We start from the raw sequence: 26,983 nt of genomic DNA on the forward strand, positions 1-26,983 counted from the left end.
TCTTCTTAGAAGCAGTCAGCTGGAAAAAGTTAATAACATTTTAATTTTAAATTGCATCCATATTCATTGTCTAGACTAATTTACATTCTGCCTTACTTTATGAAATGATGTATTTCTAGAAGCAGGAAAGTTATCTCTTGCATCACAGTGAATTAGTGAAATAACATCTATACCCACCTGCTTTGTGTTTAGCCAAGCAGTTCAAAAGAGGCACATCAGCAGGTATCATAACAAATATTGCTCTGATAAGGTGGTAAAGAAAATCTCAGATATTATTTTAGTTTAGTTTAGTTTAGTTTAGTTTATTGTCATTGCACCTTGTACAACGAAATCAAACACCATCTTCAGTGCACCTCATGACCATGAAAATAAACAAAAACAACATCCTTCATACTCCACACATTGAACCAAAAACCCGCAACAGTGCACCAACACTGCACTATACGGTAGAGAGTAAGGGAAAGGTAGTTGGCAAAGGCTAGGCAATCCTTGCTTTATGTCCATTGTATTCTTTCTTTCTTAATTATATCTTCTTTTGGTAAGTCCATCTTCTGATCTACTAATGCCTTATATATCCTTAGTAAGGCCACACCTGGAATACTGCAGCCAGTTTTGGTCACCACAATACACAAAAGATGTTGAGACTTTGGAAAAAAATGCAGAGAAGAGCAACTAAGATGATTAAAGGCCTGGAAACTAAAACATGTGAAGAAAGGTTGCAGAATTTGGGTTTGGCTAGTCTAGAGAAAAGAAGGATTTGGAGGAGGGGGAAAACGACATAGTAGAAGTATTCCAGTATATGAGAGGCTTCTACAAAGAGGAAGGGGGTCAATTTATTTTCCAAAGCACCAGAAGGCAAGAAACAAAGGATGGAAACTGATCAAGGAGAGATTCAACCTGGAGTTAAGAAACTTCCTAACAGTGAGGACCAGAGGTGGTATTCAGCAGGTTCTGACCAGTTCTGGAGAATTGGTAGCGGAAATTTTGAGTAGTTCGGAAGACCAGTGATAACCTTCTCCCAGGAGTGGGAAGGGAATGGAGATTTTACAGTATCCTTTCCCTGCTACGCTACCAAGCCATGCCACCCACAAGCCACGCCCACAGAACCGGTAGTAAAAAAAATTGAATCCCAGTGGAGCAGCTTGCCTTCAGAAGTTGTGGGTGCTCCATCACTGGAGGTTTTTAAGAAGAAACTGGACAGTCACTTGTCTGAAACTGTATAAGATCTCCTGCTTGAGCAGGGGGCTGGACTAGAAGACCTCCAAGGTCCCTTCCAGCTCTATTCAGATGGATTAATAAAAAATAAACTATGCAAAACAAATAGTGACAAACTTGTGTCAGATAAAAACTTAATGATTCCATTTTAAAATGTGAACTGTTGATATAATGACTCACTAACCCATTATTACATTTTTTTGGCAGAGAGGTACATACAAAAATAATAATCCATCTTTCAAGAGCAGAAGGTTGATTCCTTGGCTCGTATTCTCCAAGTTAAATGTTTATGTTTATATCTGAGTTAGGTATCAGTTGGTATGAAAAGTAGCAAAAGTGTCAAGTGTTTGCATCGTTAAGAAAAAGCATTCAAGCTGATATAAAGATTGGTTGAAGTACTCTCCGGTGGGAATTAATTTCATCCTGGTTAATAACACTTATTTCTAACTGTATAAATCAGTGGTGACCTAGAGTGGGTGTTAGGTAAAACTATGGCAAAAGTGAAAATTGGAAGTGTTAAAATTAAATTCAGTATTTGTGCAAAGAGCCAGTATAAGTGCTGGACAGAATGGTTAAAACTGGAATTAAAAATAATAGAAAACCCTTAAACATCATTTAAATTTAGGTCAAAAAGGAGTCTTAAATACATGTACATTATAGGGCAGGGGTGTCAAACTTAATTTCATTGAGGGCTGCATCAAGGTTGTGATTGACTTCAGGGGGGCTTGGTGTGTGTGGCCATGGGGGGGCATGGCCAACTCGACATCACTTGTGTGTTGAGGGCACCTGTGGTGGCCTGGCTGGGGCTGGGGGGATCTGAGCTCTGTTTTTGGCCATGGCGGTCTCCTGCAGCCCTCTGCCAGTGAAAATGGAGTCTGGGAGGGCTGCGTGTGGCCCAAACTCCATTTTTACTGGCAGAGGCATTGCAGGCCAATCCTTCACTGTTTCCATTGTAGCCCCGCGATCTAAGCACCCTATGGGCTGGATCTGGCCCGCGGGCCTCGAGTTTGACACCCCTGTTATAGGGCATTTTACATTATGTACTTACACTATGGGCACGATGGCTTAGCGGTTAAAGACGCTGAAGTTGTCAGCTGACAGCCAGGGTACGAGACCCAAGCTCCACCCAACGGGATGAGCTCCCGTTCCTTGCCCTACCCACCTAGCAGTTCAAAAGCATGCAAACGCGAGTAGATAAATAGGTACTACTTGGGTGGGAAAGTAGCAGCATTCCGTGCACCTTTGATATATAGCCATACTGGCCACATGACCGTGGAAATTTCAGACACTTTCTTGAGACTTTCAAGAAGAGATTGGACTCCCATCTGTCAGAAATGGTGCTTGGGCAGGGGGTTGGACTAGATGATCTACAAGGTCCTTCCCAACTCTGATTATTTATTATCTCAAATTGTCTTCGGACAACGCTGGCTCCCTCGGCCAAGAAACAGAGATGGGCACCATGAACTAGAGCAGGGGTCGCCAACCTTTTGGACCTCAGGGACCACCAAACTCATAATTTTAGATCCCAGGGACCACTAACTGGTTCTGTGGGTGTGGCCTAATTTGTGGGTGTGGCTTGGTGGTCATGTGACTGGCTGGGCATGGCTTGTATGTAAATATTATAAATATTTATATAAATATTGAATTTTTTATTTTAAAAAAAGAGCAACTTTTACCCAAAATCAGGCAAAGCAGGCAGGCAGATTGAGTTGCTCACAGATTCATTCAGAGATCTATCTATGCCATCGGCTAGCTTAGTCTGTCACATAAAATTTGCTTGCAAGCAAACTCACAAAATTTGCTAGCAAGCAAACACAACATTAACTCACAACACACCCTGTATGTAAATATTGAATTTTTTTTATAAAAAAGAGCAACTTTTACCCCAAATCAGGCAAAGCAGGCAGATTGAGTTGCTCACAGAATCATTCAATGATCTATCTATCTGCCATCGGCTAGCTCAGTCTCTCAAATTTGCTTGCCGTGAGTCTGCACTGAATTTGCTTGCAAGCAAACCTTCAGTCCTAAGGGAGGTTCGGCTGTACTTAAAAGCAGAGCTGAAGATCTAAAGACTAGCTAGAAAGCAAGAAATCCAACCATTTTCTGCTTCCTGGCTAATCTAAATCTCCCGGCACAGAGAACAGATGATGGTCAGAAAAAGGAAAAATAGAAATTTAGCAGGCAAGTTTACCAGGTAAGGAGTGAGTGGGCAGAGAGGGCTCCAGCGGGCCATGTGGGCGGTGCAGCACTTGTGTTTCTGCGCAGCCTGGATTAATTGCTTTGGGGAGGGTGCCCTTAAGGTGAGATTTCTCTGTGGCCCACCAAAATTTTCTCACGGCCCACCGGTTGGCAACCGCTGATCTAGAGTGAGACATGACTGGACAAGGGAAACCTTTATCTTTTACCTTTACTTACATTTTAACTTGTATCTCAATAGTAATAGGTTTCATAAGCAGCATATTAGTATAGTATTGCTTAGTAGTGGTAAACTGCTAGTACTTTTCATAATATTAGAAATTTTTGTTTGAATGTCTTTTTCTGACATTTGTGCTGTTTAAAAAACAGCAATCTTGATTATTATTTTTTGTCCTTTGCACCTAATGTTTTTGATAGTTACTTTTGCATTGTTTTCTACAATGTTTGCATATTAGTTGCTACCTCTGCTTATGAGTGTTATGCAAGGGAGAACCTTGCATACAATAGTAGTACAATACCGCACAATGGTCATCTATAGACAGTGGTGGGATTTAAAAAAATTTGACAACCAGTTCTGGGCGTGGCTTGGTGGGTGTGGTATGATTTGGGTGTGGCTTGGTGGGCGTGGCAGGGGAAGGATACTGTAAAATCACCATTCTCACCTTACTCCTGGGGGAAGTTTACTGCAAAATCCCATTCCGTCCCTACCCCACTAATCTGCTTTCCAGCTCTGTTCTCCTGTGCAGGACAACAAAAGAAGACCCAGCCAATCAGCTGGGACTTGGGAGGCGGAGAATCAATGGGGGCGGGGCCAGTCAGAGGTGGTACTTGCCGGTTCTCCAAACTACTCAAAATTTCCACTACCGGTTCTCCAGAACTGGTCAGAACCTGCTGAATACCACCTCTGTCTATAGAACTAATGATAAAATATACAGCTGGTGAAAGTTATTTAAGAAACCCTGACCAATGTCTTTCAGCTGTGATAATTAATACTTGGAATGACTTCTTTTCTCTAATGAGAACTTAAGCAGTTTGTTTTCACATATGTTGTTCATTGTGTTACCATTGGCAGTAAAAGCCACATGTTTTAGCACATTCCCTGCTGAATAAAGAACAGTTGCTACTGTTAACTAAACCTTTATTTCTTGACATTGATTTAACACAACCACTTTGCTTCTGTCTCTCCTAGAATAGAATAGGAAATGTTATTCAGGTTATAGGTGCCTTTAAAACCCCCCCTTTTTGTGGCTTTAAATGACTATAGAAACATTGCTATGTGCAATCAACTGTCTAACTGCTGCAAAGATAAAAATGTCAAGGCCATTATGTGTTTATTTTTATTTATTAAATTTATTGGTTGTGCATATTGCCACACAGTAACACTGAAGTAATTACAACACTGCGAAAAAAGTGCTGAACTGTTATGACTTATTGAATCCCATATTTAAGATTCTATGAAAATATTCACATTTAATTGCCCTGTTTTTTAAATAACTGAGATAAGGAGTTGTATTAAAGCAAACAGTTGTAATAAAATATTCTGAACTGTGCCTCAAAAGTTGATCTGCCACTTTTTTTACATGAAACCCAAGATAGTCTTGGTTCTAAATCAGGAAATATTGAATTTTTTTTTCATGTTATTTTTAGGTCTCTACAAACCCATTTACCCTGAAATTTTACTTATTGATATTTTGTGTGATATACTTATATCCCATCTTTTGTCCAGGTTCATTTTTCCTAATAATAATAACTTGGAGCTAGATTGGGCTGACAGTGATGGGTTACTTACTAAGGAGCTGTAGCTGAGGATGGATCTGATTGCATATATATATATATATATATCTGCCATCATCAGGCTGCTGTATAGTGTTCGTCTGTGAGTCACCACTGTAAAAGTCTGACTCATAGACGAACACAATACAGAAGCCTGATGATGGCAGATGAGATTCTGCCGAAACGTTGCTACAACTTTAAAAGCACAACTACAATGACGTGGGAAAATACCCAAACAAAGCTGAATACCATACACACACACACACACACACACACACACACACACACACACACACACACACACACAGAGAGAGAGAGAGAGAGAGAGAGAGAGAGAGAGAGTCGCTATTCATGAAATTGACCAAAAAGAATTTTCTTCAAATATAACTTCTCAGTGGCTGTGATTGTGCAGATCTGGCTTTCACACTGAAAATGGCTTTCACATCGAAAATGTCATGAATAGTTACAACTCTGTCTGTGGAAATTTGCAGTCATCCAGGTCATAGTTGTCTCAAAGGTGTTTTTTCAAAAGGCAACTGGGCTTTTTTTCCTTGAGGAAGAAAAAGATAACATTTTCCTTTTCATCCAAGAAGCTTCATCAGTTGTGTTGGTGGAGGGATGGAATGATAGTTCTGATAGGATGGTGGGTAGGAGATGGAAAGATTGTATTTCTTTGCAGTCATCTGGTCATTAGCACTCTCTCTGAGAACTGTTGAGGCCACTTGGGGGTTTATCTGTGCCCTCATTGGTTGTGGAATCTTTTTGGAACAGTTAAAAGGGCTGTTTTGTAGATAGGTACTGTCTTATTCCTCCCCCTCTATTGAGGGAATTCCATAAAGGACTACATGTTGAGTGTGGTTTGTCAGCCAGTTATGAATCCATTTCGTGCTCATTCTGTCTATCTCACATTTTTCTAGTTTACCAAGAAGTAAATTGTGGTCTACTGTGTCAAATGCCTTACTGAAATCCACAGCACTTTACTGATCCACTAATTTAGTCACTTTGTCAAAGAATGAAATAAGATTTGTTTGGCATCATCTGTTTTGACAAATTCATGTTGGCTTCTGGTTTTAACTTTGCTGGTTTCTAGGTGTTTGCAGACCTATTCCTTGATTATCTTTTTCAATTATCTTTTTTTTTTTTCAATATCCTCCCGGGTATTGATGTCGGGCTGATTTTTCTGTAGTTTCCGGTCTTTGTTTTTTTCTCTTTTTTTGAAGAAAAAGGTTTTTTTTACTAAAAAGGTAGTTTACACAAACACACACACACACATATCTCTCCCCAGCCAATCAAATCTCCAAAACAAGTGATAAATATAAGCATAAAAATAAAATGTATCTTAGAGTTTCTATAATAAATCCCTAATAAGCAAATACAATTTAAATATTGGTAAGAATTAATGAGATGAAGTATTTCCATATCCTGCACTTATATAGTTGTTTGTGGTATTTTATCCGTAATACTGCAAATTGTTTCAAACACACTGAAGTTATGAGTTTAAACAAAATCCAATGGGTAGAAAATAACACCCATAAGTTCTAATTTTTTCAGTTAAGTAGAGTGATTTTAATGTATGATGGTCCGTCCCCCCCAAGATATGAAGTTCTGGAAGAATAATTACACTGATAAATTCCTGATGAAATGGATTAGTCCTAAAATGCCATCATTTTGGATTTATTTAAAGAACTATTTAGGAAGCACATTTGAAAAGTGCTTCAAATAGAAAGAACACCTGCTTTTCTATAAACAAAATTCTATATATATGAATTTCCCTTAAAATATTTTAAGTGAACAATTCTTGAGTTATATTTTATGTATCATCCAAGTGCTGGAGTAGAGCACAGAATAGTTAATAGAATCCTTATTTTGGACAAAAACATTAAGCAAACATAAAAACTAGCAAATTAGAATCACATTATTTTCTTCTACAGAAGGCAAAGCTGTTATAATAAAAAGTTTATTATAAGTTATAATAAAAATTAAAAGGACATAACTATTTTATTTTTTCAGACAGTTAGTATTTTGCCATCTTTCGTTCCTCCCTGAATTTGGAAAACCTCCAGGAAAAACAGCTGCAAACCTGTTTTAACTTTTACAAAAGAAACTGCCAAATACATAACAGAAAGAAAAATGCAATTGTTTTCTATGTGTTATCTTGGTTTCAGACATTATTCTGGCTATAATGGTAACTATTCCATTACAGTTAATTTACAAAACATCTTTTGTATGGAAAACAGACTATAGATCAATTTGACATAATGCAATGTAAAATTTAAAAATATTATTTGCATAAATATGTTCTACATTTGTATATTTTTTAATAATTTTAATTACAAAGATGACTATAGAAAATATTCCAATTTAAGATTCCCATCCCTGTTCCTGCAAGAGTGGGTGGCCACCAGAAGGCAGCAGACATAGTGGTAAAAATCTAACTCTGCTGCCAACTGGTCTTAGCCTAGAATTTTTCAGCCAAGATATGGTATCTTCAATTTGTACAAATGTTACCTTAGATCAGGGATGTCCAACCTTGGCAACTTTAAGCCTGGAGGACTTCAACTCCCAGAATTCCCCAGCCAGCTGGCTGGGGAATTCTGGGAGTTGAAGTCCTCCAGGCTTAAAGTTGCCAAGGTTGGACATCCCTGCCTTAGATCATTTGCTATCTTTGTTGCCTCCCTCCTCTTAATATAAGACCCAAAGGAAAGGATTTGAAGCATTGAGAATTAAAAGAAACAACAGTTTCATATTGTCCCATCTAGTTTAAGAAACTGATATATCAAATTATAATTAATTATATATATTTTTAAAATAGATGATAGAAACTGTAGTTAGAATATAGTAACACCAATACCATTTTCCACTGTTTGGTAGTGCTTTCATGTGTGTGTTCTCACATGTTTAAAAATTCCTGTAACAATCTTGCAATACATCTTAGCCTGAGAATAAGTTATTTCCTCTTTCGAAGAAGGACCATAATTCTTTGGCAGGTTTATATACCTGGATAGAAGGTAATTATTGCTCAATGCACTCTGCTGGAAGAGTCTGATTTTTCCAGGTTTTCAAAGACAATGACAAATGGAGATGTCTCAGAAGAAGCTGGTTTATAATCTGGCACTTCTCCTGGATTTCAGCTGTTGTTGAATTTATAGGAGGAAGTTATGGTTCAGGCAAGCTTTTGCACAGGTTTAGCTAGTGTACTAGGTACAGCCATTCCTGAGATGGGAGGAACTCGAAATAGTCATTCACAATCACTGGTAGCTTCACAGCCACTCATCTGGACTATGTTAACCTCTTCCACCTGGAAAGCTTCAGGTCATATAAACACAATTGCCTGGGTCTTTAAGGAATGCCACAATTCTAGCGGTACTCCTGAAGTTATATTAGTTGCCTGGGTTTTTCTGGGTGCAGATTCAGGTGCTGGTAATAATGGGCAAAATCCTGCAGGGCTTCACATCTGGGCACTTGCAAGACTGCAGTAGAATCCAACTAAGACTTACTAGATTTCCAGCCCCTGCAAGGAATGGTAGGAATATACGCAGAAGTTATGTTTCTTTGTTAGATATCCGATCTTGTACTACTGCTCAAAGGTGCGTATTCAACAGGTTCTGACCAGTTCTGGAGAACCGGTAGCGGAAATTTTGAGTAGTTCAGAGAACTGGGAAATACCACCTCTGACTGGCCCCGCCAACCCCATCTATTCTCTGCCTCCCAAGTCCCAGCTGATCATCTGAGTCTTCTTTTGTTGCCCTGCACAAGAGAACGGCGCTGGAAAGCAGGTTAGTGGGGTGGGGAAGGAATGAGATTTTGCAGTAACCTTCCTACAGGAATGGGGAGGTAATGGAGATTTTACAGTATCCTTCCCCTGCCACACCCACCAAGCCACACCCACCAAGCCAAGCCACGTCCACAGAACCGGTAGTAAAAAAATTTGAATCCCACTGCCGTCGCCACTACTGCTGCTACTACTACTTCTCCTCCTTCTTCTCCTTCCCCTTCTCCTCCTCATTCCTAGAGGCGCAGGATCTGTTTATAACATTTTAACGCATAACAAATTATATTAAGACCTCTAATAAAATCTGCCTTGTTTCATGGTAAAGCTTTGTACAGTTCAAGGCCAACTTTAGGTCAGTTATAGAGTAGCCTGGAGAGTTAACATGTGTCATATTGGTTTTTGTTTTATTTTGCTATTTTAATGCTGGAAGAATTGGCATCAGAAAGGGCTCCTGAGTTTTATCCCCGCTTCTTAAACATTGTAGTTGGTCCAGTGTTGATTAGCAGCTATTTTAAGTGTGGTAATTCTATAAACAGCTTGCTTGCTATTCAGATATATGAAATTAAAGTTTAGAACTGTCTGAGTTGTAAATTGTTACATTATATGCCTGCATCTTTTTATTGGGAACTGTAGATATAAGCAGTTATGCTATTGAATTGTGCTATCAATCTGTTTCGTACTGTTGTGCATTAATCCTAAGCAGCAATCTGGTCCTTTTGATCTGTTTAACTTCATTGCGCTATATATTTGTATCTTGAGAAATGCCAGCTTTAAATCAATTACCTATGTATGCTGATCTGGTGAGTCTGAATTATTTCTATATTATAGCTATTGTTGTGGCCCGCCAGCTGCCAGCGGAGCTGGCGGCAGACTCAGAAGATGAGGAGGTGGGGAAGAACTTGGGCCAATTCTGGAGCCTGGGGAAGGCTCTGATGGATGCTCAGCATCGAACACAGAGATAGAGTCAGGGCTGTCCGGCAGTTCCCAGCCAGAGAGGCAGTTGCCTTTGGAGTCAGAGATAAGTGAGGAGGAGGAACAGCTGGGGCCTGTTCCAGATGCGTGTATGCACAGAGCAGATAGGAGAGGGGAACAATGGAGGACAATGAGCAAAACAAATGTGGATGCTGACTGGGCCTTCCCTGGCTGGGGAATAAATAGGAGGGAAAGGGACTGGTTTGGTTGTCACAGACAACCGTTTGTACTTCTGGAAAGTTTGCTCCTTGTGTGTTTTGTGTGACAAAGACTGCCTTGCCAGAACCGAGGTTTGTCTATTTCTGTTTGATCTGACTTACTTTGCGGTCTCCTGGCTGGGAGCTCATGACCTTGCATTTATCATAACGAGCTGATAAGGATTATTGTTTCGGTTAACTTGTAAATAAAGAGGAGTTTTTCTTTGTGGGGAAGTCTGTTTCTTGCTTCTGCGAAGGCCAGGTCAGAACAGGTATCACTAGAAACAATGGACTTCTTGGTGTGTTCCAAATAGAAGCTAGAGGTACCTAAAATTTGTAATGGTCAGTTTCTGATAGAAGATAGGAGTTACATATCCAAAGAAAACTTCCCCAATAGGGTCTACATAGTGAATCTAGGAAAATTCAAGGATGCAAAAACTACAGAGTTTTAAGATGGTGTTAATGCTGATTTGGAGTTATATACAGAATCCTGAAAACTGTAACTCATTCATGAGTTGTTATGACAGAGACTTGAAGGGCTTCTTCCAGCTTTCTTATCACCCTGGCTGGTTTGCTATCAATAAATTCAAACTCTTTGCCTTGATTGTTTATGTCTCCTCTCCCTTCCACTCTTTTCTCAGCTATTCCAGTCTCTCACACGTGATGGATGTATACTGAATCCATAATCGGGAGCACTTAGCTGAAGATCTTCACTTTATCACCTGTTTCTTTTGTGACTAATGAACGTGTTGGTCTTTTAAAGTTTCCACTTAAAGTTATCATGAAGAGAGCCACATGTTTGTTTTCACAGTGGACACATACATGGGTATTCTGTGCCATCAAAAGTGTATAGCAACATCGGGGAAAAATAGGCGTAGCAATTCTGTGACAGCTGCTGATCACGCTACACTTAAAATATGAAGTAGCTACTATTATTGAAGTCATTTCAATGTGATTTTTTTTTTACTGGTGTTTACAAGAATTCAACTGTTTTATCAGAGCAGTTGTCTGATACAAACACAAATTCAAATTGTGTTTTTATCATCTTCATGACAAATTAATGCGATTTTTGTGATTGCCGTTTTGAAGTATCTATAAGTTCCCGCATGAATTATCTGGGATAATTTCATGGCCATAATTTTGTATCTGTTTGTGTTGACAGTGAACATAAGAGTCCTCTTGAGATATCTATAATTTGTCTGTAGTGGGCGTGTTTATTAAACCATTCTTATTTGATGCATATAATATATACTTTGGCTAAGAGCTTGTTGCTCACGTAATATAATCTGTATAAAGAAAACTTCAAGAACGGAAAATAATATCAAGTTAGGGTTCTCTTTACTATTATGCTGTATTCCTGTTAATTAGTAGAATACAAAATAAGACTTGGAGGTCTTCTACTCTAATCCCTTGTTTCAGCAGGAGTCTCCATATCATTCCAGTTTCTCCCTAAAAATGTCAATGATGGAGCAACTTCTGGAGACAAGCCATTCTACTGATTAATTGTTTTCATGGACAGGAAATTTCTCCTTAGTTCTAGGTTAGATCTCTCTTTGATAAGTTCCCATCCATTACTTCTTGTCCTGTCCTTCTTTGGAGAATAAGTCAACCTTCTCTTCTTTATAAAGCCTCTCAAATATTTGAAGACTTCAATCATCTCACCCCCTGGTCAGTCTGTTCTTTGGACTAGACATACCCAGTTATCACAACCATTCCTATATGTTTTAGCCTCCAGTCCCCTAATCTTCTTCATTGCTCTCCTCTGCACTCTTTTTGTATTGTGGCAACCAAAACAGGATGCAGTATTCCAAGTGTAATCTTATAAGTGGAGTATAAAGTGGAACTAACACTTCACAGGATCCTGATACTATCCCTCTGTGAATGCAGCCTAGGACTGCATTGGCTTTTCTGGCAGCCGCAGCATACTGCTGGCTCATACTTAAGTGGTTATCCATTGTAAATATGTCCCAATTACTACTGTTGAGTCAGGTGCCATCCTGTCTAATAGGATGTTTCTTTACTAGCCTGCTCTACTCTATGTCTATTTTCTACTCATACTTCTAAACTATTGCCAGAAATAATGGTTCCCAAATTTAACATGTGAGCACTTGATTCAGAATTTGGCCATTTTAACAACTTGGGGTTTTGTGCCCTTCAAAAGACTATATATAAATTCGATGAAAGGGAAGTAGGTGATGATTTAAATCAGGGGCCCCGGCGGCGGCCGGTCCGGGAACAGTCCTACCGGGGGGCGCGGGGGGGGGGGCCGATCGTTTGATAAAGGCTCCGTGATCACCCGGAGCCTTCATCAAAACAAGGATGGGGGGGGGGGGGGGGGGGGGGGGGGGGTTGGGTCCGGGCCGTGGCATAAAGGTTAAGTGGAAATGACACAGAAACAGAAGAATGAGAACATGCAACATCAAACGTGCATATGTACATAGCCATATTCACAGGTGTCTGTATTACAAGGAAAAATGGGTAGTATCAGCAAAATATGTGTGTAGGAATTCAAAAATATTTTTTTTCCCTTTGCACCCTAATAGGTTTTAAGTCTTGATCTGTTTATATTTATGCACTTGGTCATACTCATTTAAAATGATATCATAGGTTTAATAATTATACCGGTAAATATAAAAATTAATTAAGTGAAAAGTGAGAGGAAGAAACCTTTTGGATTGTTTATCTTTTAGAGAGTTACATAGTCTTCGATGGATGTAACATTTCATTTGTATGTCCATGTGTGTTTTAACTCTATTCCTTTTGTGTATTTATGAACCTTTCCCCCCTCTTTCTTTCTGTATCTTAATAGAAATGAAAAACGTGTAAAGAGCATTGTCTTGAAGTTAACAGAGTAACAGAATTGGAAGGGACTTTGCAGGTCTTCTAGTCCAGTGGTCACCAACTGGGGGCCGCAAGAAAATTTTGATGGTCTGCAGAGAAATGTCACCCCCAGAGCACCCCCCCAAAGCAATTAATCCAGGCTGCACACGAACACAATGCTGTGCCGCCCAAATGGCCCACGGGAACTCTCCCCGCCCACTCACTCCTTACCTGGCAAACTTGCCAGCTAAGTTGCTATTTTTCCTTTTTTCCCCCCGACCATCAGCTGTTCTGCTGTGCAGAGAGATTTAGATTAGCTAGAAAGGAGGAAATCGTTGAATTTTTTTGCTTTCTAGCTAATCTTTAGATCCTTAAGCAGTGCAGACTCAGATAGCCAATGGCAGAAACACAGATCTCTAAGTAAATCTGTAATTCTGTGAGCAACTCAATCGGCTTGCCTGCTTTGCCTGATTTTGGGTAAAAGTTGCTCTTTTTTTAATACAATATTTACGTATATGGTGTGTTGTGAGTTAATTTTGTGAGTTTGCTTGCTAGAAATTTGAAGCCCACCCTGCCTCTGTGTGTTGTGTGTGTGTGTGAGAGAGAGAGAGAGAAAGAGAGAGATGGAGGGAGGGAGGAAGAGAGGTCAGATCATATCTCTCTCTCACCCTCTCCCACCAACGTCAGCAAGGTACCGTCAGTCAAAATTCATATTGATGGTCCCCAGGATTTAAAATTATGAGTTTGGTGGTCCCTGAGGTCCAAAAGGTTGGTGACCCCTGTTCTAGTCCAACCTCCTGCTCACGCAGGGAACTATACACCATTACCAAGTTACAGCCAGGGATATTAGTTTGCAATTATGATTCTTCGTGGAGGAATTCATAAGGGGTGTGACAAATAGCATGGTAGTATAATGCAAAAATAATGTGGGTTTTTTTGTGTGTCTTTTTATAGCTCAGTCATTAAAGGAGTTTGCCCGATTACTGATTGCTGTAGAAGAGGAAAGGAAACGCCTGGTAAGTCTACCTGAGAATATACTTGTAAAATTCCACTTCTACATCCCAGAAAATCCCTATTTTCAAGTTTTGTAAAATCCCAGCAAGAACTAACCATATTTTTAAAAATTACTTGGCAGGTGCAAATTAAATACATCAACTTGTCCTTCGCAGTCTGCATATTCTGCTTTTTTCTTCTCACATTTAAAAAACCAGCCTTATTTCCATTCAGAATTATTGCTTTCACTGTACTCTAGCTGTTACGCTTAGTTGCAACTATGGTTCTAGTTCTTTTTTAAAAAAAAAACATGAAGAATATTTAGCTCAAAGACCCTAGATCAGAGTGATACTGAAACTGAAAGTACAGCTTAGCCCCTTTTGCTGCCATCCCAAATATCTGCACAACTTGTTACCAAATTATACTATTCGTAGTCCTTAACTTACAACTATTTATTTAGTAGCTGTTTGAAGTTACTGTGGGACTGAAGAAGTGACTTATGACCAGTCCTTGCGCTTATGACTATTGCAAAATGCCCTGGTCACATGAACAAAATATGAGCACTTGGCAACTGGCACGTGTTGATGATGGTTGCAACATCCTGGGATTCTGTGATTGCCAGTTGTAACCTTTATCAACTGGCTTCTGAGGCAATGGGAGAAGTTGGATTCGCTTAACGACTGCATGACTCACATACAATTGTGATGATTTGCATAACATCCATGGCAAAAAGGTCATCAAATTGGGCATGACTCTCTTAACAGCCACCTTGCTGAACAACAGAAATTTTAATCCCAATTGTGGTCCCAAATTGAGGATTAGCTGTATTTTTATGTGATCAGAAGGAGCAACTTATTACATACATAACCAGATATTATGTTAGTGTCAGGTCTGCCATCTTCACCTTGGTGCCTCTCTGGCATCCTGCCATCAAAGGCCAGGAGGGAGCCAGGTGGGGTGGGGAAGAGGACAAATGGACAATAAACATGTATGGGGATGTGATGGGAAATAGGAAAGGGGGATGACAGCTTGACAAAGACCAGGGAACCACGGAATCAGTTTGTGGCAGCATTCAAGGCCACGTACCCTGAGATTGGAATGTAGGCTACCCCAAACATCTCAGCATTCTCAAAAGACTCATGCAGCTCTTCATTGGCTGAAGATGAACTGGTTGTGGAGAGAGGGCTGGGATGAGGGGGAAAATTTGTAAATTTTTGTGCAGAAAACTTAGTTCTTAGACTTTATTGCAGCCAGCAGCCTTTAGTAAAAGAACCTATCAATTTACCCAATTGGAATCGAGGGTCTTTCTTTCCTAGGTGACCTGACTGGGGCAGGCCTGACAGTTAGACTAATAGATGATGTTATTTAATTCTAAATAAATAGAAATTGAACAAATAATTGTACTAGCTGTACAACTTCCATTTTAGTTAGGGCATTCTGTAAGAATTGTATATCAGCTCTTCAAGATAGACCAGACTAGGAAACAAAATCATAGTGGCCAATAATGTTTTATTTTAAGGTTATCCAAATTTGAATGTGTTTCTCCCCTTCATCCCTTTATCTTCCCGAGTGTTAGGGAGGGTTTTGTCTGAGTTGTTTTCTCTGCTTACATTTCTGTCCAAGACTCAGGGTTTACTTATCAGATTGTTGGCTTGGTAGCAGATCTCCCTCCTGTTCCACAAAATAATTCCTTGCATTCATTACATTGTAGTTTAAAAAAAAAAGTTTTCACCCCTGCCATAGATTAATCTTCCCCAACTAGCGTTTTCCAATTGATTGGAGAATAGGCTTCTCAAGCCTGCTGGATCACAGATTGATTACACTTTAGTAGCAAGAGAAGATATCTGGAAACATAGCCCGATGTATCTGGCATATGTCAAATTGAGGAATATTAGCTGAACTGAGACTAAGCATTCCACTCCTTTTCCTCTCTGTTATCCCACAGAATGCAGAAGACAATTTTTTTTTCCTGGTCAAGTTTCAGTTGGTAGATGGAGATGACGAATATATCTACTCTTTTTGGCTGTATGGAGGGAAAATCATGCACTCTACCACAGTCTAATGAATAACTATCACAGTTAGTCTTTAAACACATTTATGTTGGTGCCCCAGAAGTGTTGCCAAAATGATACAAACCAGTTAAATCTTAACCGGACAAGGATTGACCTGTGCCAAATTGTTTGCTCCAGGGTGGATGGTTTATAAATTAAAACAATATAAGAAATGGTTTGGTGTAATGGTTAAGGCACCAGGGTAAAAACCAAGAAACTGTGAACAGGCTGGGTGACTGGGCTGGTCACACTCGGCCCAAAAGGGTCCCCTAAGCTCAGATGACAAGCTAGATCAGGGATGTCAAACTCGATTTCATTGAGGGCCACATCAGGGTTATGTTTGACTTTGGAGGGCCCGGGATAGGCGTGGCCAGGGTGGGTGTGGCCAGCTTGATGTCACTTGTGTCGGGGGGCACCTGCAGTGACCCACACACTCTGGCAGTGAAAATGGGCTCCTGAGCTCTGTTTTCGGCTGCGACGGCCTCCTGCAACCTGCAAAATGGACCTCCATTTTCATGGCAGAAGCCCCGCGGGCCAATCCTTCATTGTTTCCAGGGTGGCCCCGCGGGCCAGATCTAAGCCCCCTACAGGCCAGATCTGGCCCCAGTCCTTGTGTTGGACGCCCCTAAGTTAGGTGGTCAGTTCCTGTCACCACCAAAAGATGAGTACTTGGTTGATCCCAAATGGGAAATGAGGGAAAACTGTTAGGAAAGGGGAAAAATGATAATTAAATAAGGGAAAACTGGTTAGGAAAGGGTGGGGGGAAGGAGAATTAAAATACTGTACTAAAGAAGCACACGTTAAGGTGGATGCAATGAGTTTATTAGACTTTAGTAACAAGAGAAGCTATCTGGAAACATATTGCAGGACTGATTTGATTTAAAACTGAAATGTTTTCACATGGAAAGGCGTCATGCAAATGGTCTCCATTTAATCTACAGCCTAAAGGCTAACTTTTCCCATTTTTCTGTCTGCCTCTATTCTTCAAAACAGAGTTTTTATAACTGGATTTCAGTGTCAATATTTAATACTTCACACTTAAGCTACTTTACCAAGTTAGATGAGTTTCCAGCTGAGCAAGATAAGGACAGTGCCTAGAGGCCTGGAGTTTCCATTTAAAAAAAATTTTTTTCTTGACATTTAGGATAGGAAACATTTCTTGAAATAGCTAAGAGTGGCCTGTTTTCATCTGATGGTTGGAAAGACCAAGAAGCCTCTGTATTTATTTTTTTAATTTATTTTCAGGGTGTTGTGAGTCTAAAATCCCAAATATCAGAATTGTATGAAATGTTTTTCCGCTCCAGCTTGGTTATAGTATAAGTTAGGACTTCATCATCTTTTAGCGAGTGGAGAATCAGCTGCTTTGATCAGAGATCTTTCTGTCAAAAATGACATTAAAATTTGAGTTCCTGAGTTCAACGAAGTCATTCTGTGGGTGGTTTGGAGGAGGAGGAGGTGCTATTTAGACCATTTTGAACTGGTGGGGAAAGCTTAGAGTTAGATTAGGGTTAGGGTTAGGGCAGAGGTGGTATTCAGCAGATTCTGACCAGTTCTGGAGAACCGATAGCGGAAATTTTGAGTAGTTTGGAGAACCTGCAAATACCACCTCTGACTGCCCCTGCCCACATCTCTTCTTTGCCTCCCGAGTCCCAGCTGATCAGCTGGGGTTCTTTTGTTGCCCAGCACAGGAGAATGAAGCTGGAAAGTAATTTAGTAGAATGGGGAGGGAATGAGGATTTGCAATAACCTTCTCCCAGGACTGGGGAGGGAATGGAGATTTTACAGTATCCTTCTCCTGCCATGCCCACCAAGCCACACCACATCCACCAAGCCACTCCCACAGAACCGGTAGTAAAGGCTTCCGGTTTGAGTCTTCGGTGACAGACCGAAATCCGCTATCGTGTGCAGTTTCGATCTGTGCTCGCCGGCGGAGCGCCCCGAGCCAGCTGGTTTCGGGGCTAAGCCACCCCGTAGAAGTGGTGAAGAGGGGGGAGACTGCCAGCAGGGTCGAGGAGAGCCGCATCTCTCTTCCCCGGCTGGCCATTGCTCCCTTTCCCGAAGGTGGTTACAGCAGTAGTCAGAAATGACCACCTCAAAGAAGAACTGAACCGGAAAAGAATGTGCAGGAGGAAGAAAAGAAGAGAAAGTTTTGGTCGACCGGGTTAAACTGAAAAGCAATAATGTAAGGTACCCTGGAATTTAAACTAAATACCATTGTTCCCAAAGAAGATTTTGAAGAGCGAAGTAGAGAAAAAAGGGAAAGGATTAGGTTTTTTTTTTCCTTCCCTTTCATATACTGACATCTAAGAGACTTAAGCAAGAAATTGAAAAAAAAAAATCCACTTTGACATTAATAGGGATTTAAGCTGAAAATAAAAGTCAAAGGGACAATAAAGATTTCTGGATATTTAAAAGTTTTTAAAAGCAGGAAAGGAGAAAAAAAAAAAGAATAAAAGGGTAGGATCTGGAAAAATGGAGGAGACTGCCTGGAACTAAGGAATGGAATTGTAACTAAAAGAAACTTACAGTGAAACTTTAACAAGATTCCCCAAAGATACATCCTAACTGAAACTTGGCAACAAAATAATAGAACCCCAGGAAGAGAAAGTGGAAAAAAGAAGCAGGAAGAAACAGCCTTGGATTATTTGGATTACTTGGTGATATTTGGTTTTTGCATCTAAATCAGTGGTCCCCAACCTTTTTGTACCAGGGACCGGTTTCAAGCAGAAACATTTTTCAAGGACCGGGGGGAGAGGAGAGAGAATCCGAGTTTGGTAGTTTGCTTGCAGGCGTTTCATTACCTGACTAGGTAACATCTGATGTTACCTAGTCGGGTAATAAACGCGTCTGCCAGCAAACCACCAAGTTCAGGGAGCACCTCGGCCCTGCCTCCCTCAGCCCCATCCCTCAGGTGTCTCCCTCCCTCAGGTGTCTGCCTCGTTCTCTCTCAGTCACTCTATCGCTCCTCCAGCAGCCCAGGAAGAAACTGCTTCAAAGAAGCCAGGGGTGGGGGTGGGGTGGCTTTTCCTGTCGCCGCAGCTTCCCGGCGCCCGTTTCACCCCACCCGCCCGCCCGCTCGCAGTTCAATCCCAGTGCTCCGTTCTGCCTGCCTGCCTGCCTTCTTCGTTTCGGAGCAGCTTCGGCTGATAAAGAGGCGAATAGTTATTATTCTCAGCCGAAGCTGCTCCCAAACAACCAGACAGGCAGGCAGGCAGACGGAGCACTGTGGATTGAACGCGAGCGAGCGAAGCGGGCGGGGGTGGGGTGAAACGGGCGCCGGGAAGCTGCGGCACAGGAAGCAACCCCTGATCTAAATGACTAAAACTAATCGGGTGGTTGTTTAAAAGTGTTTAAAATGGCATCACTCTTCGAAGAACTGAAAATGGAACTTAAAAAATGGAAAGAAGATGCACAAGAAGCGAGAGGTTCTTTTGGCTTCATGTTTCAATTCTTAGAAATGAAGATCTGGAACTATGAGAAACAACAAGAAACGCTTGAAGAACAAGAAGATCGGGACAAAGAAGAAGCCATCTTCAATGATCAAATAATTTTAAGTGGGGGAAAAAATGGAAAGGGAGTGAAAGATTTAAGACTAGAAAAAACAGCCAAAAAGAAGAGTTTGAAAGATAAGTATAATATTAGAAAGCAACAGAAGAGGGGATTACAGATGAGAGAATTAGAAGTAGAGAGACGAGGGGGTAAAAAGGGGAGAGAGAAGAAGAGAGGGAAGAAGGAAAGGAAAAGAAGTTGTAAAAGATAGAAACAAGATATAGAGAACCAGGGAAAAGTTATAAGGATTGAAACCATAAGCCTGTTTAGAGATAATGGGTGAAAATTCAATTGTAAAAGGGATTCTGCAAAGGTACATAAAATTGTATTGTTATATTACAAATAGAAATAATTTTAGAAAATATGACTAAAATGATGGGTAAAATATTCACTGTAATGTAGTGGAATGTTTATTAATAAATAAATGAATTAAAGTGAATGAGATAATTAAATTAGGAAAGGATGGGAACATTTTAATTATTATTAATGATTTATAAAAATATAAGTGAGAAATATGGGAAAAAAAGAATTAATTATGGAAAGTTTATAAGTGTTCCCAAGGAAGTATGATATTCAATTGAAAAGAAATGTTAAAGATGTTAAAATTTTATTGAATATTAATGATAGAATTGAATTGGAATGGAATGTGTGATTTATTTACATATATATATGATCTTTTTTTTTTAAAGAATATAGTGTGTATTTTAAGAATGTACCAAGCAGAATTCGATTGGAAGTTATGTATTATATTGAATGCTATAATCTTAAAGGTATACATTGAAGCTTAAATAAGTGTTTGAATGGATAAAATTAAAAGATATAAAGGTGTCATACTCCAATTAGTAACTACAGGGGAAAAATTGTTTAATGAGAAAAGATAATATGAAATTGCAACAGGACAGACAAAAGTATAAATATAATGATTTGAATTGAGATGAGATAATTAAAATAAAGTTGGGAAAATTAAAAGAGGGGAAAAACTATGTAGAAAATATAAAACAGTAATAAGATATGGAATAGAACATAAAAATGAGCATGAAATTGAGTTTGTGTCTATATGAAGAAGTGATAACCTGGGACCATGCTATTTCCAAAAAAAAAAAAAAGATGTTTTATTTGTATTTTGTTTTTGTGAAAACCCAAATAAAATTTTCGAAAAAAAAAGAACCGGTAGTAAAAAAAATTGAATTCCACCTCTGGGTTAGAGGTGGACATATAGAGATAGATTATTCTCCTTAAAATGTTGTGTGTGTGTTTTGAAACATGCAAAAAGCCGTTATAAAATTTTGCCTGTTGCATGCCTGTATTCAAACTCAAGGCCCAGGGGCCAGATGCAACCCTTGGGGTGCTTAGATCTGGCCCAAGGTCCTGCCCTAGAAACAGCCCACGGTGCCTCTGCCAGCAATTTTCACTGGCAGAGGATTGCAGGAGGCAAGTGCAGCTGAAAATGGAGCTCACAAGGGCCACAGGTGGCTCTCCATAGCTCTTTTCTCATAGGCAGAGGGTGGCAGGCGGCCCTCCCGAGCTCCGTTTTTGCTGGCAGATGGTTGCAGGAAGTTGTTGCAGTCGAAAATGGAGCTTGGGAGCCTGTTTTCACTGGCAGAGTGCTCGGGTCATCATAGGCTCCCCCGTCACAAGTAATGTTGAGCTGGCCACGCCCACCCTGGCCCACCCACCCTGGCCCCTCGAAGTCAAACACAACTCTGCCTTTATTCAAGGAACATCATGACTACTTTCTTGAGAGTTTAAAAGAAAATTCTCCAGCAACAATAAAAGAGTCTTGTAGGATAAGATTTAGTTGGAATTGCTTTTGTATGTGTCCAAGAGAACACCATGATATATGGAAATACCTAAGTAATGTTCTGTCATAATCATTCCCAATCAGAAATAACTTAACAGCGCACAATCTCTTGATACTCCCTTTTTACTAGCTAATGAAAAATGGCTTTAAGTACAAGCCTTCTTGCCAAGAGCTTTTGTCTAGAGCACTGCAGGGTAGAATAAGGGGGGGGAAAACACACATATGTCTGGTAAAAGAAGGGAAATTGAACGTCACATGAAACCCCCTTCTAACTTGTAAAATATTAATATTGCTGTTAAAGACCAACCTCACTTATCTTTGCTATCTGTAGCATTTCCTTTTGCTTTCTTTTTTAATAGCAAAATGCTTACAATTATTCATATTATTTCCTCCATCCCGATGCATTCCTATTTGAGGATGCTGTTTTCTCTTAATGACTTTTTTTTTAGAAGCAGAGGTTTTAATAGGCTTTAAAAATTATTTAAGAGAAATTTATTTTCTGTATCTTAGCATTTTCCATTTCGTTATCAGCCTTTCATGTTTTTTTTAAGCAAAAGGATAATTAATTGGATGGGGGAAAGAAGAAGTGTGAAGAAATGGGGAATCACTGCAGAGTGACTTGGTATTGGTCTTCTTTTAGACAGAGGTACCCATCATTCTTGACCATTGGCCATGCTGGTTGGAATTCATAGACTCCAATGATATTAGGAGATTGAAGTTGTTAAAGCATATGAGCAGGGGTGGGTTTCTACCGATTCTGTCCACCTCTGTAGAACTGGTAGCTCTGAAGAGCAGCAGACATAGAACCGGTTCTATGTCTACTGATGTTTTTGCCCACCCGCCCACCTGGGCTGTCACCTGATCTTTATTTCCTGATTTTTCAACTTCAGCTGCCCAGCTAGGCACAGCTGCAGTTAAAAAAGCAGGAAAAAAGTACTTTTTCAAAGGCTGCTTCTCCACACAGCGCTGCTCAGCTGTCCAGGCTCCAGGCTGATGACGATTTACAGGCACTCGCACCGAACTGATAGTTAACCCTGTTGGATCCCACCCCTGCATATGAGGAACAGTTGCTGGAATTGGGCATGTCTAGCTGAGTGAAAAGAAGAACTAGGGATGACATGATAGCAGGGTTCCAATATCTCAAGGGCTGCCACAAAGAAGAGGGAATCAAGCTATTCTCCAAAGCACCAGAATGCAGGGCAAGAAGTAATGGATGGAAACTAATCAAGGAGTGAAGCAACCTAGAACTAAGGAGAAATTTCCTGACAGTTAGAACAATTAATCAGTGGAACAACTTGCCTCCAGAAGTTGTGAATGCTCCAACACTGGAAGTTTTAAAGAAGGGATTGGGAAACCATTTGTCTGAAATGGTATAGGGTTTCCTGCTTGAGCAGGGGTTGGACTAGAAGGCCTCTAGGGCCCCTTCCAACTCTGTTATTCTGTTAAAATATCTGAAGCAATCTGGGTAGCTGACTTAAAACAACACTGCCCACAATAACAATAAAGGGAGGATGAAAAGGAGAATGAAAGGCATTAAAATACCCAGTAAAGAATAGTTGCAGCCCAAAAGCAGTTGGAGGATTCCCCCCTTTTTTTTCTTTCTTTAAAATAATAGTTGTACCACTAGAAGGAAAGCAGATGACTTTTGCTTTTAGAATGTATATTCTATTATGAGCTGTCACAGTTTGGTAAAAAAAAATTCTAATGGTCTTCTGAGTTGGCTCATGACTTTTAAGATTTGACACACTATCTTTAATAGTGCCATACCCATTGCACTCAAGCAAGCACACTCTGTGTATGGAAACAGCTGCATATGTATATATGTATAGTATTCTGGGTTTTTACCCTGATCCCCTTTAAGCATTTTTTAAACACTTGACTTTTCACGCAAGTCATGGATGGATGGATAGATGGATGGATGGGCACACTCTGTGAATTTCTAGCAATATGGACGTATGATCCCTGGTGATGCAGTGGTTAGAATGCAGTATTGCAGACTAACTCTGCCCCCTACCAAGAGTTCGATCCTGACTGGCTCAAAGTTTACTCCAGTGGTGGGATTCAAATTTTTTTTACTACCGGTTCTTTGGGCGTGGCTTGGTGGGTGTGGTGTGGCGTGGTGGGTGTGGTGTGGCGTGGTGGGTGTGGTGTGGCGTGGTGGGCATGGCAGGGGAAGGATACTGTAAAATCTCCATTCCCTTCCCACCCCACTAACCTGCTTTCTAGCTCCGTTCTCCTGTGCAGGGCAACAAAAGAAGACCCAGCCAATCAGCTTGGACTCGGGAGGCAGAGAATAGATGGGGCTGGAGCCAGTGAGAGATGTTATTTGCTGGTTCTCCAAACTGCTCAAAATTTCTGCTACCAGTTCTCCAGAACTGGTCAGAACTTGCTGAATACCACCTCTGGTTGTCTTAGCCTTCCATCCTTTCAAGATCAGTAACATGAGGACCCAGATTGTTGGGGGCAATATTATGACATTGATAAACCACTTAGAGACCCCTGTAAAGCTCTGTGAAGCGGTATATAAGTCTAAGTGCTATTGCTATTGCCAAATCTCCGTGGAGATTCTCAGTCATGCAGATCATGGTTGTCCCAAAGGTGCTTTTTCAAGAGGCAACTGGACTTTCTTATTTGCTTCTAATCCAAGAAGCTTCTATTGCTTTTGCCGTTGCTATTTTGTCATTGAACTGTGACTGCTTCCCCCCCACCCCCCCTGTAATACTGCTATTAATTCTGCAAGGTCTGTTTGGAATGGAGCAGTCTAGAAATAAGTAAATAAATAAATAAAACACAAATGATGGGGGAGGGAAGTTACAGGATGGTATAGAAAGTGAGTGACTGCATCCATAGTGCCCTTGAAATGGCCTCAGGCCATAATGAAATTTCATTTGATTTACTATAATGTCCTAGCCTTTATTGTGTCATAGTCTGTAGGGGGAAAGTACATCTGAAGGCAGAGAGTAGTCTTTTCTTCCCACAGATCTGTGAGTCTCAACCCCACAGTTTGAGGGTGGTTTGAAGGCAGGTCATAAATGTAACATCTGTAGTTCAGAAGGCTACCATTTCAATCTACAGCATCATGGATTTCTTGAAACCTACTGCTCATTAGAATAAAATATCGGCTATGCCAAGGATATAAACTATTCTTAAGAGCGTGGTAACACAGTGGTGAGAATGCAGTACTGCAGGGCTAACTCGCTGCTCACTCCTGGAGTTCAATTCCGAGCAGCTCAAGGTTGACTCAACCTATCCTTCCGAGGTTGGTGAAATGAGGACCCAGATAGTTGGAGGCAATATGCTGACTCTGTAAACTGCTTAGACAGGGCTGTAAAGTACTGTGTAGTGATATATAAGTCTTAAGTGCTGTTGCTCTTGAGGGTTTATGCTGGTAATAAAAACAGTGAAACAGTTAAGAAAATGTGGCTTTGATTCAGAAATAAGCAACTTGTTCAAAGAATGAAGGCTTTGTAGATAAGGATTTGACCAGTTAAGAATGTGTCTAACCTGGCAAAATAATGACCACCAATCACCAGTCAGCAGAATCTTCCAGAAACTTCATGGAGCACAGTGCCAGGTTTCATGGAAGCTTTAGCTAGAATAAACAAGGACCTTAAAAAGCAATCAGCTCAGTGAAACAAAGCACAACTGCCTAAGTGTTGAGAGAAAAATAGCATATTGAATGCATTCATTTACCATAGATATGGTAGACTTGCTGATAGGGTCTTAGATCTTAGACGGTTGTGTTGTCTGCCATTATGTGTGATATTTTTCCAGAGACCTTGCATCTAACAGTCCAAGGTCATTAGAAAAAGCTAGACAAATACATCTTAAATAGAAAAAGCACATTGGACAGAAGCACAAGGCAGATGTTTTTTGAGATAATTTCAGAGTTACGATGGCCTGCTTTTTAACAATACCTAATAAAAACTGCACTTGTTTTTAACCCAAGAAATTGAAATCCAGAACAGAGATTTCATTGACCTTCTAAGAACAAGACTGAGCTTTGTGTAAAATTCCATTTGGGAATCATTGGGATTTTCCTCTCTTCAGTTGGTTGCACAAGAATTTACTAATTTATTTCGGACTCACGATGGAGAGTCTGCCAGGTATGCTTGCATCATACTCTTAAGCTGTTCTCCCCCCCCCCCCCGAATAAATTACTATAAAACAGTTTCTGTCTAAGGACTTCTTGCTTTGACAATGACACGAAATATTCCATTTCATGATTCATGTGGAATACTAATAGACCCAATACTGAACTGATCAATCCTTTGTTCTCCATATATTTTGAGTCTCCCAACTCCTCAAATTTGTAGTTAATATAGCTATTTGTTAAATTTGCTGGGGATGCTAGAAGTTATTGTAAACATATTACATTTCTGAAGGCTTAAGAAGATTGTGAGAAATTAGGAGGACTAGCTACAAATAAAATAAAGGGGGGCCAGTTTGGTCTAGTGGTCTAGGCCCACTTGGTCAAGGCACTGGGCTAGCAAATGGGAGATGGTGAGTTCAAGTCTCCTCTTAGCCATGAAAGACAGCTGGATGACTTTGGGCCAGTCACTCACTCTTAACCCAACCTACCTCACAGGGTTGTTGTGGGAAAAACAGGAGGAGAAAGCGGCATTCTTTCTGACTACTTCTGACGATGATTATTCACACACACAAAAACAAAGCACAAGAGAATTTACCTGATACTGTGAGTGGATGAATGTGTTTCAAATTACTTATTCTTAACTCAGAAACCCTTGTATAATTACTACCAGAAATTATATTTCGGGGCATGATATGCTTTAGAAAATCTATACTTTGCTTGATAAGCAGAACAACCTAATATAAAACAAAACCCCAGATATGTCACTAAAGCAGCTGAACGGAGCTTCCTTTGGACATTAAAAACTGCCTCCTTTTTTCATGGTATACCAAACAGCTTTGTCTTCCTTGTCTTGATGAACACACTTTGTGGGAGTGGGAGAGAGAATACTGCTCAGCCGAGTTCAGCCAAAGTGCAACCTGATTGTACGGTAGGATTCCAAAATCATAGAGCTACTTGCTCTTTCTTGTTCAAAAAGATAATTCATTCCTCTTTTTCTTGGGTTGTTTTTTTTTTAAACCACAAATCCTGGTTGCCCTGAAAAGCGATTGATGATCTTCGGGACTTCAAGCCGTACTTTGAAACATAGCAAAGTTCTTCGTGTAATTTATCTTAATACAATCCTGTGTAATAACCCTGGGTGCTTGATCTTAACAGAAGATGAGATGAAGATTTGCCTAAGGCTGTAATCTGCCTCAGATAATACCTACTAGTCTATCAGTGTATATTTCCTATCTTGGGACTGACCTAAAATTGTAAACTTCAAGGCTGAAACATCTGGTTTCATTATTAGACTTTGTTATTCCTTTTCTATTTGATTTGTTCTAAAAACTTGCTTGATGAAGATTTTAGAAGGAGTCTAAAGCTTCATTGTTCCTTAGGGCTGTTTTTGTTAGTCCTAGTAAATTCTTGTTCACTCAACTCTGGACTTTATAGGCTTCTTCATTATGGCTTACACTCTCTCATCTGCTTTGAGGAGAGAAGAGAGCTCCAAGCTAAAATATATATCTCAGTTGCCATCACGTTCTCTATATCTAGGGTTTATCTTTATGA

At 40.2% G+C, this 26,983-nt stretch overlaps 1 protein-coding gene across 2 annotated transcripts in view; it reads left to right on the top strand.

Moving 5' to 3' along the window:
- Nucleotides 1-26,983, top strand: part of ARHGAP42 (Rho GTPase activating protein 42) — a 159,751-nt gene that overhangs the window by 37,488 nt on the left and 95,280 nt on the right. For both annotated transcript variants that reach the window (XM_026675601.2, XM_087966177.1), the window contains one exon: nucleotides 13,900-13,961. In XM_026675601.2, coding sequence (XP_026531386.1) covers nucleotides 13,900-13,961 — 62 coding nt within the window. The remainder of the gene's footprint in view (nucleotides 1-13,899; nucleotides 13,962-26,983) is intronic.

Source organism: Notechis scutatus, chromosome 5 (genome assembly GCF_049901735.1).
Source record: "Notechis scutatus isolate UNSWTSFEM ecotype Mainland chromosome 5, rNotScu1.2, whole genome shotgun sequence".
Taxonomy (NCBI): Eukaryota; Metazoa; Chordata; class Lepidosauria; order Squamata; family Elapidae; genus Notechis; species Notechis scutatus.